At 49.0% G+C, this 16,993-nt stretch overlaps 3 protein-coding genes across 13 annotated transcripts in view; 1 reads left to right on the forward strand and 2 right to left on the reverse strand.

The window, feature by feature from the left end:
* LOC122380344 (folate receptor beta-like) overlaps positions 1–10,506 on the reverse strand; it is a 14,911-nt gene extending 4,405 nt beyond the window's left edge. The window contains exon 1 of one of the 11 annotated variants that reach the window (XM_043363418.1): positions 10,486–10,506. Coding sequence is in view for 1 of the 11 variants with exons in the window: in XM_043363416.1 (XP_043219351.1) it covers positions 1,126–1,179 (54 nt within the window). In the remaining 10 variants the exon portion in view is untranslated. The other 10 variants (XM_043363421.1, XM_043363424.1, XM_043363416.1 and 7 more) reach the window with 10 other exon arrangements.
* On the forward strand, positions 5,830–8,644 carry LOC122380343 (C-type mannose receptor 2-like). The gene is made up of 3 exons (XM_043363415.1): positions 5,830–6,299; positions 6,704–7,132; positions 7,949–8,644. Exons 1-3 carry the CDS (start codon positions 6,204–6,206, stop codon positions 8,381–8,383), a joined length of 960 nt encoding a protein of 319 aa, XP_043219350.1. The 5' UTR covers positions 5,830–6,203; the 3' UTR covers positions 8,384–8,644.
* A 1,723-nt stretch (positions 10,507–12,229) lies between the features above and the next one.
* On the reverse strand, positions 12,230–15,533 carry LOC122380345 (C-type mannose receptor 2-like). Its single transcript, XM_043363429.1, has 3 exons — positions 14,887–15,533; positions 14,022–14,450; positions 12,230–12,845 (listed from the first exon to the last, which is right to left on the reverse strand). The coding sequence occupies exons 1-3, from the start codon at positions 15,118–15,120 to the stop codon at positions 12,408–12,410; spliced, it is 1,101 nt and encodes a 366-aa protein (XP_043219364.1). The 5' UTR covers positions 15,121–15,533; the 3' UTR covers positions 12,230–12,407.
* Positions 15,534–16,993: the final 1,460 nt, after the last annotated feature.

Consider the following 16,993-nt stretch of genomic DNA (forward strand, 5'->3'; position numbering starts at 1 on the left):
AAAACTGGCAACTCAACATGACCCTGGTGCCAAACAAATCACCCCATGGATTTCCAAAATAATGGTTTTGTTTTTGGCATGGTTGGTCAGTTGCAGCCAGTGCCTGGTTTTGGTTTTAACTTGTTTTATCCATACTTACGGAGCGAGGAGAGAGCGTTCAGCATACTCTTTAATATGGTCATGGGAAAGAGGCCCAAATTTGGGCAGAATAACACAAAATTGGGTAAAGCTTAGCAAAGGGTGGTTTCTGGGACAAAAATGACCGCTGAATCTGAATGGTGCACACCTCTAATTAGTGTTGCACCACTTCCAGAGCATGTGGAAGTTGCAACTGCCAGGAAGACATGCAGCACGTGACGTTCATGTTGAAAGTTCCAACAGCATGTGCAGACCCCAGAATTTGCAGATCCGAAGAATTTGGCACTGCCATTCACAATAAAATTATGCTACCGCCCTGCGCCAAAAAATTCAGTGGCCACCATGTGTTGTGTTCAGTGCATGCGAAATAATGCTGTGAATATGTGCTGAAATTTCCAATACAATCCCGCCACAACGCCAGACATATTCAGCATAGGACGACCCATCTAAGGCATGCAAGTATTTCATGAAAAAAAACTTATGGAAGATATAAAAAACTACTATTACAATTTACAAATGCATGAACCTTTTCTCAATTTAGAATTTTAATATAATTTATAAACAGCTAGGAGTGATCCATATTCGTGCATATCAATATAGCATAGTGAGCCCCAAGATTACTTTACTACTCCTGAGCCCACTCTATTTAGCCTATTTTGATTTAGGGCTTGATTTAGGGCCTTGAGCCCAAAGCCCATCTTGAGCCTTAATTGAGCCCACTGAACTCCACGGTATATAGAACTCCAAGTGAGCCTGAGCGGAGTTCAGTGGCCCGAGCCGAGGTATCTACTATCTGTAAGAATCTTGGTATCTACTACGTTCACAATCTTAGAGTCAGAGGTATAGAGTTCAGGTGGAGTTCAGTGCGTTCAGTGAGTCCACCTCTTGCCACCTCACTGAACTCTACGTCTGTCAATTTAGCAGCAACGAATATCAGCCTCACAGCAGCATATTTCGGGGTGTTTCAATTTAGCTCAAAATTGGTACGCAGGTCCTTCTCGATGCCCTCGATGCTGATGCGCTGATTCCGAAAATGTGCATCTTTGGGGTGGTATTTTGGGTATCGGTAACGTTTACTTTTTGGGATCTCCGCTGTTCCTAGCGGAAGCATTGACAGCTGAAAGTGCGGCACTTGTTGCGCGCAAAGCAGCATATACCACCGCGTGCTACTAAACGTTTTAGTCAAACATTTAAAAATCGTTAGATATCTGCGCTGACGTCAAACATTATTCAGAGGGGTATTCCCTTGGGTATTCCTATCAAGTAGCCCCTCTGAATCAAAATGCTGCAATTTTGAAATTCAATATTTCCCATTTAAGGCATTTCTCGATGTTGTGAGTGCCGAAACCGGTAATTGTGAGCCGGGGACCCCATTTTGGCTATCTCAACTCAAATCTAAGTGGGAGGGTCCCTTTAACGAGTTAACGACCAATAACATTTTAACGGGAAACGGCGGGGTCTTTCGATTTAGCTGAAAATCGGTGTACAGAGCCTCCTTGATGCGCTCAGCGCTGATTCCGAAAATGTACCTCTTTAAGGTGGTATTTTGCACCGTCAACGAGTTAACGGCCAATTAACATTTTAACGTGAAACGGCGGGCTTTCGATTTGGCTGAAAATCGGTGTACAGGGCCTCCTCGATGCGCTGATTCCAAAAATGTACCTCTTTGGGGTGGTATTTCGCACCGTTAACGAGGTTAACGGCTTGAATTAACATTTTAACGGGAAACGGCGGGGTCTTTCGATTTGGCTGAAAATCGGTATACAGGGCCTCCTTGATGCGCTGATTCCGAAAATGTACCTCTTTAAGGTGGTATTTTGCACCGTCAACGAGTTAACGGCTAATTAACATTTTAACGGGAAACGGCGTGGTCTTTCGATTTAGCTGAAAATCTGTGCTCCTCGAGCTGAAAATCTGGGCCTGCTCGATGCACTGTTTCCGAAAATGTACCTCTTTGGGGTGGTATTTTGCACCGGTAACGAGTTAACGACCCGTTAACATTTCAGCAGCATATATCGAATTCAGCAGCATATTTCGGGGTCTTTTGATTTGGCTGAAAATCGGTATACAGGGACTCCTCGATGCGAGGATTCCGAAAATTTACCTATTTGGGGTAGTATTTTGCACCGTTAACGAGTTAACGACCAATTAACATTTTAACGGGAAACGGCGGGGTCTTTCGATTTGGCTGAAAATCGGTGTACGGGGCCTACTCGATGCGCTGATTCCGAAAATGTACCTATTTGGGGTGGTATTTTGCACCGTTGACGAGTTAGCGGCTAATTAACATTTTAACGGGAAAAGGCTGGGTCTTTCGATTCGACTTAACCCTCGCCCGCACATGGGGGGTGGGGTGGTTGCCCCGTCCCCCCCCCCCCCAGATAGTTTTTCTGCTCTCCACTCAACTTTTTTATAGCTAGAAGCCTGATTTTTCGTATAGCTGCTCCTCTATATCCTTTCTTGATGTCCACTGACAATTTCAAGTTTCTGTGGTTTTTGGTTTTGGAGATATGACCTTGTTTTTCAGGTCATGTCGGTCATGTCATGACCCAAATGACCAATTCTCAACATCTTGCGTTGGCAATGTGCCTTGTGAGCTTTTGACACCTTGATTTCGGCCTTTTTTGCCAGTCTTACCTCCCACCTATCATGGAACATGTTGTTCGACGATATGCAGATGTCAAGGTCAGGGTCAAGGTCAACCTAGGTCATCGAAAATAATTGCGTTTTAGGCAAGCTGAATTAACTTTCCGTGAAGTTTTTTGACTGCATTTTTGGTAAAAGCTTCTCAGATCATGGTTTGAAGTAATATGGACACATGAAAACAATCGGTACACACATCAGTATACACACAGACACACACAGACATACAAACACATATCATTGACCTTGACCTAACTTGACCTGAAACGACCTCAGCAGCAAAAACCTGGTTGGGTAGTGTGACAAAGAGGTTCTAGCTGGCTTGGCACCAAAAAACGGCATCGTCATCGGTTTATGAATTGATAAGCATCGCACTTGATATCCAACGGTGACCCAAAACAGCAACATTTTTAGTTTGACCTGGCCTGGAAGGTCAATGACTGACCTGAGAAGGTAAAACTGGGTATCATTGGATTCGTCTCTTCCCAAAGAATCTTTTTGGTCTTTACCGCAAAGCTCTAGGGGAAAGTGGGGTAAGACGGGCACCTTAACTTTGGAACTATTTTTCGTCCGGTTAGAAACATCATAGAAACGGGAAACTTGGTGAAAACCTTTTGTAGACATTTTACTTCCATTTGCCAGAAGGTGAGACTTAGACCTGATTCAACAAATAAATTGCAGCTATTTTTGCAAAACCTTGCAAAAACCCGTCTTACCACACCCCATGGGGTAAGACGGTCACATGGGTAGGGCAAGACGGCCAGCTTCTTTCACCGACCAGCACAGCTCGCAACAAATGTCCGAGATTAGCCGCATTGATACAGTCGCTCGTTGGTCTCAAGTGCTTCGGAAATGGCAGTATACGAGATTCGTGCAGATGGCGTATGCTCGTATATAGGCCCTAGTTCAGAAGCCATGTAGAACCGTTTTTCACATTCATTATTCGAGAATAAACTGTGCCGAAGGAATATTGCTCACATGTCTGTGAGTATCGGAATCGAACATATTCTTATTAGAATTGCTTCTTTTTTCCTACACACAAACCAAAATATTAACACCGTTAGCGGTGTAATTGCACAGTACATATCTGAGCACTTGAGGAAAGTTAATTTAGTCCCTTCCCCGCTTAAATAACTCGCGCTTCTAAATGAACACCAGGAAGAAGGTAATAGAACGCTGTTAGGAGGGTTGGGTGTTTTACCTACTAGGATGTAGTAAAACACCCAACCCTCCTAACAGTGTTCTTTTACCTTCTTCCTGGTGTTCATTTAGAAGCGCGAGTAATTTAAGCGGGGAAGGGACTTAATTAACTTTCCTCAAGTGCTCAGATATGTACTGTGCAATTACACCGCTAACGGTGTTAATATTTTTTTGTGTGTACAGCAACAAAAATATTTTCACCATCAAGGACCCATTGGATTCATAGTTGCCCGTCTTAGCCCAAACTCAATGTAAGAAGTTCAGCACGATTTTTCTCCGTGGACAATTTGATGCAGACAAAGCAAATCCGCAGCAAATGGACACTGGTGGCATATGAGTGTACCACAAGTGATAGCGAGCTTTTAACTCTATAGTGCTTCATACAAAAGCTTGCCCAATACATTATAAATGTTGTCAATGAAATGAGTGTTTTATAGAAATCAAAATAAAAGATAATCGACTGAACACAAATTCACCAGACTTCAATGGTGGTGTGTAGTGGGAAAGGCAATTCTGGTCCTAATTTTTCTCGCTCGTAGCGCTATTGGTTTGGTCTGCAGAAGGGGTGCCCGTCTTACCTACCCTGACCGTCTTACCCCACTTTCCCCTATCTCCAACAGGAACGAAATGGCGCGGGGAGGTGGTAGCCCCCCCCCCCCCCCATGTGCGTTCTAGGATGGGAAAATGGCATGTGCGGGCGAGGGTTAAAATCGGTACACAGGGCCACTTCGATGCGCTGAAATCAGCGCATCGAGGCAGAGGCGGATCCAGCTCAGAGTTTTTTTTTGGGGGGGGCAAACCATAACAATTTATCGATTCTTTCCATGCCTCGTCCATAGGCGTAATGTTAAAATTATGCCGTTTGGGAGGGGCAAATGCCCATTTTGCCCCCCCCCCCCCCCTGGATCCGCCACTGCATCGAGGAGGCTCTGTAAACCGATTTTCAGCCAAATCGAAAGACACCGCCGTTTCCTGTTAAAATGTTAATTGTCCGCTAACTTGTTAACGGTGCAAAATACCAACCCAAAGAGGCACATTTTCGGAATCAGCGCATCGAGGAGGCCCTGTACACCGATTTTAAGCTAAATCGAAAGATCCCGCCGTTTCCCGTCAAAATGTTAATTTGTCGACTGACCTCTAATGACCTCTAACTGACCTCAGGTCAGTGACATAAAAAAAAACGAACTACATGTTACACAACTCGGTGAACTTCGAACATCCTGAAAGTTTGAAGGAAATCAGTCTAAAGCTGTAGGTTGGACAGGTACATAAAGAAAGTTGAAAATTGACTATGACCTGACCCATAGGCAATTTGTGACCTGACCTGACCCAAGCTCACCCGGACCTGAAATTTTCAGGTCATATGTAAAAAGGCTGCCCCATAGGCTGTGCCAAATTTGGGGGTGCCCCGCCGTTTTTACGCTATCTTTGAAAAAAAAACTTAGGGGGGGTCGCATCAACCCCCCACCCCCCCCCCCCACCCCTGCCAGGGCGAGGGTTAATGATAGAGAAATAAAAAAGCTTTAAAAAATGTTACATTTTCCTTGTACTCAAGAACAACGACAATTTTTCATCGATTTCGGGCGCTAGGGGGGAGGAGGGATGGCAGCCTTTGTCCCAAATGAACCACCCTAGATCCGCCAGTGAGATTTGTGTTTTGGGTCGGATCCCCATCCCAAAACGGTGGCGGAGCCGGTGTAAGCACCTCCCTCGGGTCACTTCATTCGGATGGCGGCCTCCCCCCCTCCCCCCCCCGGGGCCCGCGCTACCACACACAAGCCTTCTCCCGTGACTGGGTGAGGTCGATCACCCTCTCAACTAGGACAGGCACGTGTTCACTCTGAAGGTTATTGAAGGGCACCCCGCACTAGAGTTAGTAACGCTAATATTTTGCTAAGCTCCGAGGTCGCATTCGCAAATATGCAACAGCTCAGGCACTCGAAGTTTGAACATATGTGCATGCAACGCTAAAAACGCCATCCCATTCCTCTTGTCTGCCCAAACGGCTGTACAAACCTTATAGCTCACGTCGCGTATGACGGCAAACTACAGTTTGGCGACCTATTTTAGGGCAATTGTGACAACATGGCGAGACGCGGCACGCCGGATCTGTTTTTGCAGCAACGCTTCGACGTTCGGTTGGCGACGGGGGTATAAAATGGTCCCGCCGATCCACGGCACATCATCATCGTCCGCTGGTCGGTCATCGATTCGTCGTCGCCATGGTTGTCGCTCGTGTTTCGCTGTTGGCCGCTGTCGGCCTGATCATGGGTCTGCAGCTGGCAGCACCGTCCACCGCTGCTCCCGCCAGCGGACAGGTAAGGCCTAAACCCTCGCACACAAAGGGCAGCCTTCGTATTACAACCTCATGGTTACAAACTCTACCATAGGTCCAGTATGCTAGAGTTGTCGATCGAAAGCTCGTCCGCAGCGTGCTTGTGCCTTGTACATACACTTACGAGGCGAGAACAGCACTGAGAATGTGTGTTTCCGCGACTCGCGAGTGATGGTTTCCGTTCGCTCATAAAAGGGACTTGTGCTGAATGAGACGCCGATGATGTTCGTTGTTATGTGTTATCATGGAATTAAACTATCGTGTAGGCACCATGATGATTTGATTCACTGTCGAGGATTTCCAACGAAGAGTGTTCTCTAAATGTGAAATCACCTACTGCGGTGTGTTTGCGATGACGGGGTCCGGTGCGCTGTGCTCGTGTTTCAGGATTGTCCCACTGGGTGGGAGGGGCCGCACAGAGATATCTGCTACCGACTGAGTGAGGACGCTCGCAGCTGGACGGACGCCAAGGCCAACGGCTGTGAGGCGCTGAGCGGCGGCGCCTACCTGGCCTCCGTGACGTACGCCAACAAAGCGTTCCTGTCGAAGCAGGAGTCCATCATCGGCTCGGACTACTACTGGGTGGGCCTGCGCTCCGGGGACGCCGAGTGGAACAGCGGCACGGCGGCTGCCGAGCCGGTGGATTACACCAACTGGGAGCTGGTGCGTCACTATGAGCCCAGCGGCTCCAGAATCACCAACGACGACTGTGTGATGGTGATGACGGCCCTCGCACCATACGAGGTCCAGCCGGCCGGCAGCTGGATGGACTGGGACTGCAACTACCAGACCCCGGCCATCTGCCAGGTCCAGCAGGTAAGGCGCCGTGGCGACACATGATGACTGGACTGGAACTGCTACTATACTTTATACAGTATACATATGTGGTATGCTTCGTCTTCGCTTTCAATTCACCTGCACAGCTGCATTTCATGCATCCGACCAGATTCGGAATTGACTCTTCTTTTTCTCCTTTGACACCCAAAGTTCAAAGACATAACATATATAACACGAACGCAGTTTCACAAGTACCTACCGACCTGCCACCCACGAAAATAATATATGTGAGCCGTTGGCCCCCGCTCGCGCCGACTCGCACCCCGCCCGGCCCCCTTAGAGCTGACCGTGGCGGGTGCATTCTGCTCTCACCGCTGCTCACCGCTGTCTCATTTTGCTCTCACCACTGATCATCCCTGTCTCATTCTGCCCTCAGTCTCACCGCCATAGGCGGCGGAACGGGGAGGGCACCGGGGCACCGTGCCCCCCTTTGATTTTGGCATTTAACATTAGCCCTATGGGCGATGCATGGAAAGAATGGGACCAAAAGTCGGCATTGCCCCCCCCCCCCTTAATTGAAGGTGTTCGGCCGCTACTGCTCACCGCTGCTCACCCCGGTCTTATTCTGCTCTCTTCGCTGCTCACCTTGTCTCACACTGCTCTCACCGCTGCTCACCTTGTCTCAATCTGCTCTCACCGCTGATCACCCCTGTCTCATTCTGCTCTCACCGCTGATCACCCCTGTCTCATTCTGCTCTCATCGCAGTGTTCAACACTGTCTCAATCTGCTCTCGCCGCTGCTCACCTTGTCTCACACTGCTCTCACCGCTCTTGAACCCTGTCTTTCAACCACAGAATTCGGACGGCTCCTGCTCCGATGGCTGGACAAGCGTTGGCTCCGACTGCTACGCCATGACAGAGGCTTTGAGTTTCTCGGAGGCCGAGCTGGCGTGCCCCACTAAAATGACGGGTGCCCGGCTGGCAGCAGTGTACGACTACGACACGCTGTCTGCAGGTCTGGATATCGGCACGGCCGAATACCTGTGGATCGGCCTGCGCTCGACGCCTGCTGCCGACGGCGCCCTGCGCTGGCTGGCCAACGGTGAGGAGGTGCTCGAAGCCCCCTGGAAGTACGTCGAGTACGACGAGCCTGACAGTGAGATTGTGGGCGACGACGCCGACTGCGTGGCGGTGAACGGCCTGGAGGCAGCCGAGCTGTACAGGACGGGCGAGTGGGGCGACTACTACTGCAGCGCCGAGTTCAAGTACCTCTGCGCCCTCAAACTCTGAGAGCGCGCATCACACGCCGCAAACAATGGCCGTCGAGGAAAGGCGACAGTGTGTTGGAGCGCTTGTCTCGAGCAACTGCACTGCTCTGGGTAGCTAGTCGAGACATCATTTTGTGATAGGCTGGCTACCCGCCGCCTACTGTATTCCCTGAGGAGTCTTATGATGTGTTTACATAGAGTGGGGTTTCATCACTTTGAGTGGTATTGCGGATTATCTTCTTGTGTTTTGGCTGACGAAAAATATACATGTGCGTAAGCATGAGAATTGAGTAATGAGTACTGCATAAGTTCAAGGATTTTACGCTCAAGCATTTGATGGTGGGCGGGTATTCCGAACTGCCGGATCCGCTGGGAACTTCACAAGCTTCAGCTCACACAAACAAGGGCTTAACCCGGCGGCTGTTGGGCCTCCACGCCACCCGCCGGCCGATAGGGGGGGGGGGGCATAAAGTTGCTCTGCTAATACTTCAGCGACGATATCGTCACAACGCGGAGAGATAGAGAAGCGAAACTTTGCACACATCTTCCTGAATACCTAACAAAGGTGGTGTCCAAATTTGGTGTCGACTGTCGATCCCATTTGAATTGACATCACAGCGACGTCAGAAGTCAAATTATAGATTTGCGACTCCCAGTTTCCTCACGATATATCCGATATCCCGCGCGCCATTGAGGTCTGGCAGGTTCCACGTCCTGTTGGGGGGGGGGGGGGGGGAGGGGGGGCAAAGGGCCCCCGTCGTATCTCCGGAACCAATAGCTGGATCGGAAAAATTCAAACGGCATTCGAAAGAGCTCATTGAGATGCACAAGAGAGCATATCAATGACCTTGATATTTGACCTGTGACGTCACAGGGAGGTCAAAAAGTTCAAATCAGTCCAATTTACAATGAGGAGACGTCGGTCATAAAAATGAAATCAAAGTTTCCAAAATGAGTCTGAATATGATGTATATGATAGATCTGGCATATGGATTAGTCACCTAAGTGGATGACGACCTGTGACGTCATAACAGAGGTCAGCCTCGACCAATTAGAAAACACTTTCGCGAATCGTTAGGAAAGGCATGTTAAATTGTGAATATTCGGGTATTTATGAAGACATGTTATACCTATATAGTATATATGCAACCACAGAAACCTCCTCCACCATTTTTCTTGCACCTATGACGTCACACAAAGGTCAAATAAGGTAAAATTGAACCGGTTTACAACGAAAAAAATCACGTAAAAGTGACTTTACTCACGTAAAGGAACGTATTCAGTCAAGAAGAGGTTGATACGTATCATAAGTATTACTCCTGACTGAATTTAAGCACAAATACCGAAAATATCGTGACGTCATAAGAACAGTCGCTACTTTCTCAGTCATTCAAATTCCCATATCTCTGGCAGATTTAGAGATATGTTGTCAATTTTTGGCATGTTTAAGGCCCGTAAGAGGTTCTCTTACACGTATTCCTGTTTTTTGAAAATTTTCCCAAAGTTCAAAAATACCCCAAGACATCTAAATTTTGAGTTAAAAAATCCCTAGATCTAGGGATTTTTATATTTTGGAAATTTCGAGGTAGCTATTTTGCTTATCATGCTATTTTGTAGGTACCAATGGTTCAATTTCTGAGTCGCTAAGTTGAAATTCTGATTTTCTGCATCGCACCCTACGCTACTTTTACTAACTTCATTTCACCCTCAAATGGCTGGGCTAATGGTGCCTGATCCCTGACAACATGGTTGGCTCCCCTGTTCCATCCAATCCCTCCCCCACCCCTCCCCATGAACTTAGCGCTAAGTCGTTTTCGGCTGGCAATGCATCGTAGGCGTGGAAGCGTTAAAAAAGTGGAACGGTGCTACAGTCGTCTTAGAAATAAATGTTTGTTCATGCCTAGCCCAATCCTCAAAAGACAATTCGTTAACCTTTGCACTTAGTTAATCCTTGCACTTAAAGGTGGAGGGGTCGAACAGATCCTCTGTCCTCGGTTTTTCGAGGCTAACTTAAAGGGACCCTCCCACCTTCAAAAAAGTTTATGAATTGGCATGAAAGTGATGTCGCTCGGTTCAGAAAGAGCGAAAACGAATATCTACCAAATTTCACCGAAAAATATTCACCGGTTTTCAAGATATTATACTTTTACTTTTGTTTACTTTTTTGGGATCTCCGCTGTTTCTAGCGACTTTATTTAAGAAGTGCGGCGTTTGCGGCAGATGTTGCGCGCAAATAGCATATACCACCGCGTGCTACAAAACGTTTTAGTCAAACATTTAAAAATCGTTAGATATCTACGCTGACGTCACACATTCAGAGGGGTATTCCTAAGCATTAGCCCCTCTGAATCAAAATGCTGCAATTTTTAAATTCAATATTTCCGATTTAAGGCATTTCTCGATGTTGTGAGTGCCGAAACCGGTAATTGTGAGCCAGGGACCCCATTTTGGCTATCTCAACTCAAATCTAATGTTAAGGTGGGAGGGTCCCTTTAAGCAAAACGTGGTGGATCGCAGGGGCCGGGCTCTCTCATATAGGCAAGGAAGGCAGTGCCTACGTCATTCTTCGTCTTCCTCTTGTCTCCACTCTCCCTATACCTAGTGGCATTCGTTTGTTTGATGGCATAGTCTGGATAAGGGTCATTTTCTACACTTCAGAAAACGCTGAAAGTAAAGTAAATTGCCCAAGTTTTTTTTTCAAAAAATACCACACCAGGCCAGTACATAGTCAGCAACTTGACGGGAACCCTTGCCTATTTGTGCCTACCTCGTCCTACTAAATTACCGACTGGTGCCCTTGCTGAGCCTATTGAGCCTTTTGGTAGAAAATAGCTACAAGGTCGGCACATCGACTGGGTGCTACCTTCTAACTCCCAAAGTAAACTTCCTAATGTGCTCATTTTTCATATAATGAAACACATTTTACCATACCAGTTTAACGCCTTTTGGGGCGACTAACGGAGCGAGCGAGAGGGTGGGCCTTGCACGTGCGAAAGGCAGTGTGCCGCGGTCTGGTAACCTGCCGCGGCGCGGCGCGGCGCGGCGGGGCGTAAGGAACCACGCGGCACTGCGGCTGCTTTGACGTCTCGTAACTCGTAAGAACTGTTTAGGCAAAATTCGGCAAAAAATTGAAAGTTGCCCCCGATGCAGAACATTTTGATATGCGTTTCATCGCGTACCACCGCATACCAAACTGTGTACGACGACAACAGTTCGCTGGTCAACTCTCTGAACCAAGAGACATTGGTAACATTTTTTACATTTTGTTCCAAAATTATGCATTTGGATGTCTTTTTTTTGAAAATTTTCGTGCATACCATCATCTTAATAAGTCACAGATAATGAAAACATATAGCAACTTTAATCCGCTGTTGGTAAACGAGTGAGCCGGCGTTTCATTGTAGTGTGTTTTTTCGCTATATCCGGGAAGCACGACGCTGGTCAGCGCAAGGCTGCACTTTGAGTTTTATGAGGCATAAGCAGTCATTTGTTAAATGATTTAATGTCAGATTCGGATGCGCTGGACAATTCTACGTGGAATGGATAACAAAAAAAGTGTGAATCGCTAAAAATGGCATACGACCCGACGGCGCGAGGGTACGAGGGCACAATTTTCCCTCCTCCCCGTACCTGATGTGCTAATTGCACGTGTTTATATTAAGCCTTTGTTTGTGTGAACTGAAGCTTTTAAGCTCTCAGTGTGTCGTGGAATTTTGAATGCATGACTTTTATTATGACTACAATCACCGAGGGAAAAAATGTCGAAAACCCTGAAGTAAATTAATCTCCTTTAACCGTCCACCATCACAAACTTCATGGCGTAAAATGCTTCAACGCTTGCGGTACTCATTACTCAACACTCATGCCCTGTGCACATGTATACATATTTTTCGTCGGTCTGAGCTCACGAAGATAACCCTCTATACCACTCAAAGTGATCAAACTCCACGCTTAACCACATAGCTACCTAGAGCAGTGCCCGAGACAAGCGCTCCAACACACTGTCGCCTTTCCTCGACGGCCATTGTTTGCGGCGTGTGATGCGCTCAGAGTTTGAGGGCGCAGAGGTACTTGTACTCCACGGTGCAGAAGTAGTCGGACCAGGCTCCCGCCTGGTACAGGTCGTCTGCCTCCAGGCCGTTTACCACCACGCAGTCGGCGTCCTCGAATCCCATCTGCTCGCTGTCAGGCTCGTCGTACTTGATGCACTTCCAGGGGGTGTCGCTCACCTCCTCGCCGTTGGCTAGCCAGCGCAGGGCGCCGTCAGCAGCAGGCGTCGAGCGCAGGCCGATCCACAGGTATCCGGCCGTGCCGATATCCAGACCTGCAGACAGCGTGTCGTAGTCGGACACTGCTGCCAGCCGGGCGTCCGCCATTTTAGTGGGGCACGCCACCTCGGCCTCCGAGAAACTCAAAGCCTCTGTCATGGCGTAGCAGTCGGAGCCAACGCTTGTCCAGCCATCGGAGCAGGAGCCGTCGGAGTTCTGTGGTTGAAAGACAGGGTTCAAGAGCGGTGAGAGCAGTGTGAGACAAGGTGAGCAGCGGCGAGAGCAGATTGAGACAGTGTTGAACACTGCGATGAGAGCAGAATGAGACAGGGGTGATCAGCGGTGAGAGCAGTGTGAGACAAGGTGAGCAGCGGTGAGAGCAGAATGAGACCGGGGTGAGCAGCGAAGAGAGCAGAATGAGACAGTGTTGAACAGCGGTGAGAGCAGTGTGAGACAAAGTGAGTAGGCAGCGGTGAGAGCAGAATGAGACCGGGGTGAGCAGCGAAGAGAGCAGAATGAGGCAGTGTTGAACAGCGGTGAGAGCAGTGTGAGACAAGGTGAGCAGGCAGCGGTGAGAGCAGAATGAGACCGGGGTGAGCAGCGAAGAGAGCAGAATGAGACAGTGTTGAACAGCGGTGAGAGCAGTGTGAGACAAAGTGAGTAGGCAGCGGTGAGAGCAGAATGAGACCGGGGTGAGCAGCGGTGAGAGCAGAAATCACCCGCCATCGGTCAGTTCTAAGGGAGCGGGGCGGGGTGCGAGTCCGCGCGGGCGGGTGCCGGGTGGGGTGGGGGTGGGGGGAGGGACTGCTTGCATTGTATAGACCCATGTGAAACAGCGTTCGTGATATATGTTATGGGTCTCTAGGTGTCAAATGAGAAAAGAAGAATCAATTCTGTTACTGGTCGGATGCCTGAAAGGTAGTAGTGCCGCTGAATTGAAAGCGAAGACGAAACATACCACCTATGTTCTGTATGATATACTGCGAGTAGGTAGAACAAATCTTTTAAACATCTCGCCTATCGGCTCGACGCTTAACAGATCTTTTTCTACCTGCGAGCGGTTTAATCATTTTTATCCCGACCGTTGATATCTTTCAGGCGCTTAAGGTAAAAGATACATTTTATATAAAAATACGACATAGTTATATCAGAATTTTATTAATCGTCTAGACGTTTAACAAATCAGTTAAACGACATCTGATAATTTTTCTCTTTGGACGTGAAGCAATCGTAAACACTGTCAACGGTGCGGGATAAAACTATTTAGTACATGGAGGTCTATATTATGTGCATACAATGCTGTCATATATGGTTGTTGGTGCAGAACAAACAGGGTGAACAAGTATAGTAGCAGTTCCAGTCCAGTCATCATGTGTCGCCACGGTGCCTTACCTGCTGGACCTGGCAGATGGCCGGGGTCTGGTAGTTGCAGTCCCAGTCCATCCAGCTGCCGGCCGGCTGGAACTCGGCCGGCGCGCTGGCGGTCGTGACCATCACACAGTCGTCGTTGGTGATTCTGGAGCCGCTGGGCTCCTGGTGACGCACCAGCTCCCAGTTGGTGTAATCCACCGGCTCGGCAGCCGCCGTGCCGCTGTTCCACTCGGCGTCCCCGGAGCGCAGGCCCACCCAGTAGTAGTCCGAGCCGATGATGGACTCCTGCTTCGACAGGAACGCTTTGTTGGCGTACGTCACGGAGGCCAGGTAGGCGCCGCCGCTCAGCGCCTCACAGCCGTTGGCCTTGGCGTCCGTCCAGCTGCGAGCGTCCTCACTCAGTCGGTAGCAGATATCTCTGTGCGGCCCCTCCCACCCAGTGGGACAATCCTGAAACACGAGCACAGCGCACCGGACCCCGTCATCGCAAACACACCGCAGTAGGTGATTTCACATTTAGAGAACACTCTTCGTTGGAAATCCTCGACAGTGAATCAAATCATCATGGTGCCTACACGATAGTTTAATTCCATGATAACACATAATAACGAACATCATCGGCGTCTCATTCAGCACAAGTCCCTTTTATGAGCGAACGGAAACCATCACTCGCGAGTCGCGGAAACACACATTCTCAGTGCTGTGCTGGCCTCGTAAGTGTATGTACAAGGCACAAGCACGCTGCGGACGAGCTTTCGATCGACAACTCTAGCATACTGGACCTATGGTAGAGTTTTTTTTCCTATGGTAGAGTTTGTAACCATGAGGTTGTAATACGAAGGCGAGGGTTGTGTGCGAGCTTTGTGTGCGAGGGTTTAGGCCTTACCTGTCCGCTGGCGGGAGCCGCAGTGGACGGTGCCGCTAACTGCAGCCCCATCATCAGGCTGACAGCGGCCAACAGCGAAACGCGAGCGACGACCATGGCGACGACGAAGCGATGACTGACCAGCGGACGATGATGATGTGCCGTGGATCGGCGGGACCATTTTATACCCCCCGTCGCCAACCGAACGTCGGAGCGCTGCTGCAAAAACAGATCCAGCGTGCCGCGTCTCGCCATGTGTTGTCACAATTGCCCTAAAATAGGTCGCCGAACTGTATTTTGCCGTCAAACGTGAGCTATAAGGTTTGTACAGCCGTTTGGGCAGACAAGAGGAATGGGATGGCGTTTTTAGCGTTGCATGTAGGTATGTTCAAGTGCCTGAGCTGATGTACATCTGCGAATATGACCTCGCGGTGATCAGCAAAAAATAGCGTGACTATCTCTGGTCACTGGTGCCCTTCAATAAACTTCAGAGGGAACATGTGCCCGTCTTTTTGAGCACGTAATCGATCCCACCCAGTCAGGGGAGAATTTTTGGGTTTTACTGAGGTTGCGCGACCCCGGGGCCGGGGGGGGGGCACCGGACCAACTTCCGGATGAAGTGACCCAAGGGAGGATATGTGTATTGTGTACATATCAGTCGGGGAAGTTTGGTCAATCGTCGCCATTTTCTAGCACGTGCTATTTTTGGCATACATGTGCCAAAAAAGACGATTTTGGAAATATTGGCACTGATTTTGGAAAAGAAGTGCTGGAACCTGGTGCAAGAAGAGGAAACCAGCTTTATTATGGCCGTTGCTTGTAGGTATGGTGGTCCAACGTTTTTTTTTTTATAAATTTAGTCCGAACCTTTTGATGGGAAGGATTCACAAGGACAGAGCCACCGCTAAGCGAAGCTTGTTGCGATGACCCTGCCCTCTACCCCCCGATCGCGCAATTCCGATTCTATGGCAGAATTTAGAGTCCAAAGTTTTACGTGCGCACAAAGCCGCGCACGGCCGGTCCCCTCGCTGACTTCGCCTGGCTACGGCCTGCCACCAACCGCAACCATACCTGTCAGGAGGCCCATAAATGTCGAGCGCCCGTCGCGCTTCGAACCCGGACTGTTATAACCGGGAACGCGTGCTCTCACCACGCGGAGTCCAACGCTCTAACCAACTGAGCTACGGGACCGGCGTATACATTGACGTATACATTTTTATTTTTGTAGTCTGAAGTTGGAACGTAAAATTGAAGCATCTGAAAATGATCGATATTGTTCGAAAACATAATATTGAGGAAAAATTGATATGTTAACCCTCGCATGTGTGCGGCGTTTGCCAGCTTCTAATGTGTAGGGGGGTCGGTTTGACCCCCTCCCTTTGCCGTTTGTCCAAGTGGGTAAGAAAGTTTCAATCGGGACAGCTGGAACGGCGCCGTGGAAGTGGCGCACAGCTTTCAGCAAGAACTGAAGACAACATCAGGAACGCGGAGAGCTCCGTTCTGGAGAGTCCAAAACGGTCGATAAGGCACCGCGGTCAAGCTCTAGGCATATCAAGAAGCTCACTGCACAGAATTCTAAAGGAAGACCTGCGTCTGCACCCATACAGACTGCAGCTCTGCCAAAAGCTGACAATCTATGACCAGAAGAAACGAGTCAAGACGGCGAAATGGCTCACACAGCACCCAGCAGTGATGGACCGAGTATGGTTTTCGGATGAAGCCCATTTTTGGCTCAACGGACATGTGAACAGCCGGAATGATGTGCACTGGGCTTCAGAAAAGCCGGATGAGGTTCTGACAACTCCCCTACACTCGGAGAAGGTGACTGTGTGGATGGCGATGAGGAGAGGCGGAGGAACGATCGGCCCATTCTTCTTCGAAGATGAGAACGGCGATACTGTGACGGTGAACCAAGAGCGATACATGGCACAGGCACTGAGTCCGTTCTGGAAGGAGCTGGGCAAGAAGGCCGGAGCTGACCAACGGATGACGGACTGGTTCCAACAGGATGGTGCCAGTCCACACACCGCCAAGGCCTCGCTCCTGTGGCTCCAGAGGAAGTTCAACGGGCGTCTGATCAATTTGAAAACTGACGTGGAGTGGGCGCCGAACTCCCCTGACCTGAGCC

The sequence above is a fragment of the Amphibalanus amphitrite genome, unplaced genomic scaffold, assembly GCF_019059575.1.
Source record: "Amphibalanus amphitrite isolate SeventyFive unplaced genomic scaffold, NRLGWU_Aamphi_draft 000096F_arrow, whole genome shotgun sequence".
In the NCBI taxonomy this organism is placed as follows: Eukaryota; Metazoa; Arthropoda; class Thecostraca; order Balanomorpha; family Balanidae; genus Amphibalanus; species Amphibalanus amphitrite.

Excerpts from the sequence above, each read along its gene's own strand:
- LOC122380343 (XM_043363415.1), top strand. The coding sequence starts at position 6,204 with ATGGTTGTCGCTCGTGTTTCGCTGTTGGCCGCTGTCGGCCTGATCATG. Across the intron at positions 6,300-6,703 it reads CTGCTCCCGCCAGCGGACAG|GATTGTCCCACTGGGTGGGA; the intron begins GTAAGGCCTAAA and ends CTCGTGTTTCAG. Across the intron at positions 7,133-7,948 it reads CCATCTGCCAGGTCCAGCAG|AATTCGGACGGCTCCTGCTC; the intron begins GTAAGGCGCCGT and ends TTTCAACCACAG.
- LOC122380345 (XM_043363429.1), bottom strand. The coding sequence starts at position 15,120 with ATGGCGAGACGCGGCACGCTGGATCTGTTTTTGCAGCAGCGCTCCGAC. Across the intron at positions 14,451-14,886 it reads CGGCTCCCGCCAGCGGACAG|GATTGTCCCACTGGGTGGGA; the intron begins GTAAGGCCTAAA and ends CTCGTGTTTCAG. Across the intron at positions 12,846-14,021 it reads CCATCTGCCAGGTCCAGCAG|AACTCCGACGGCTCCTGCTC; the intron begins GTAAGGCACCGT and ends TTTCAACCACAG.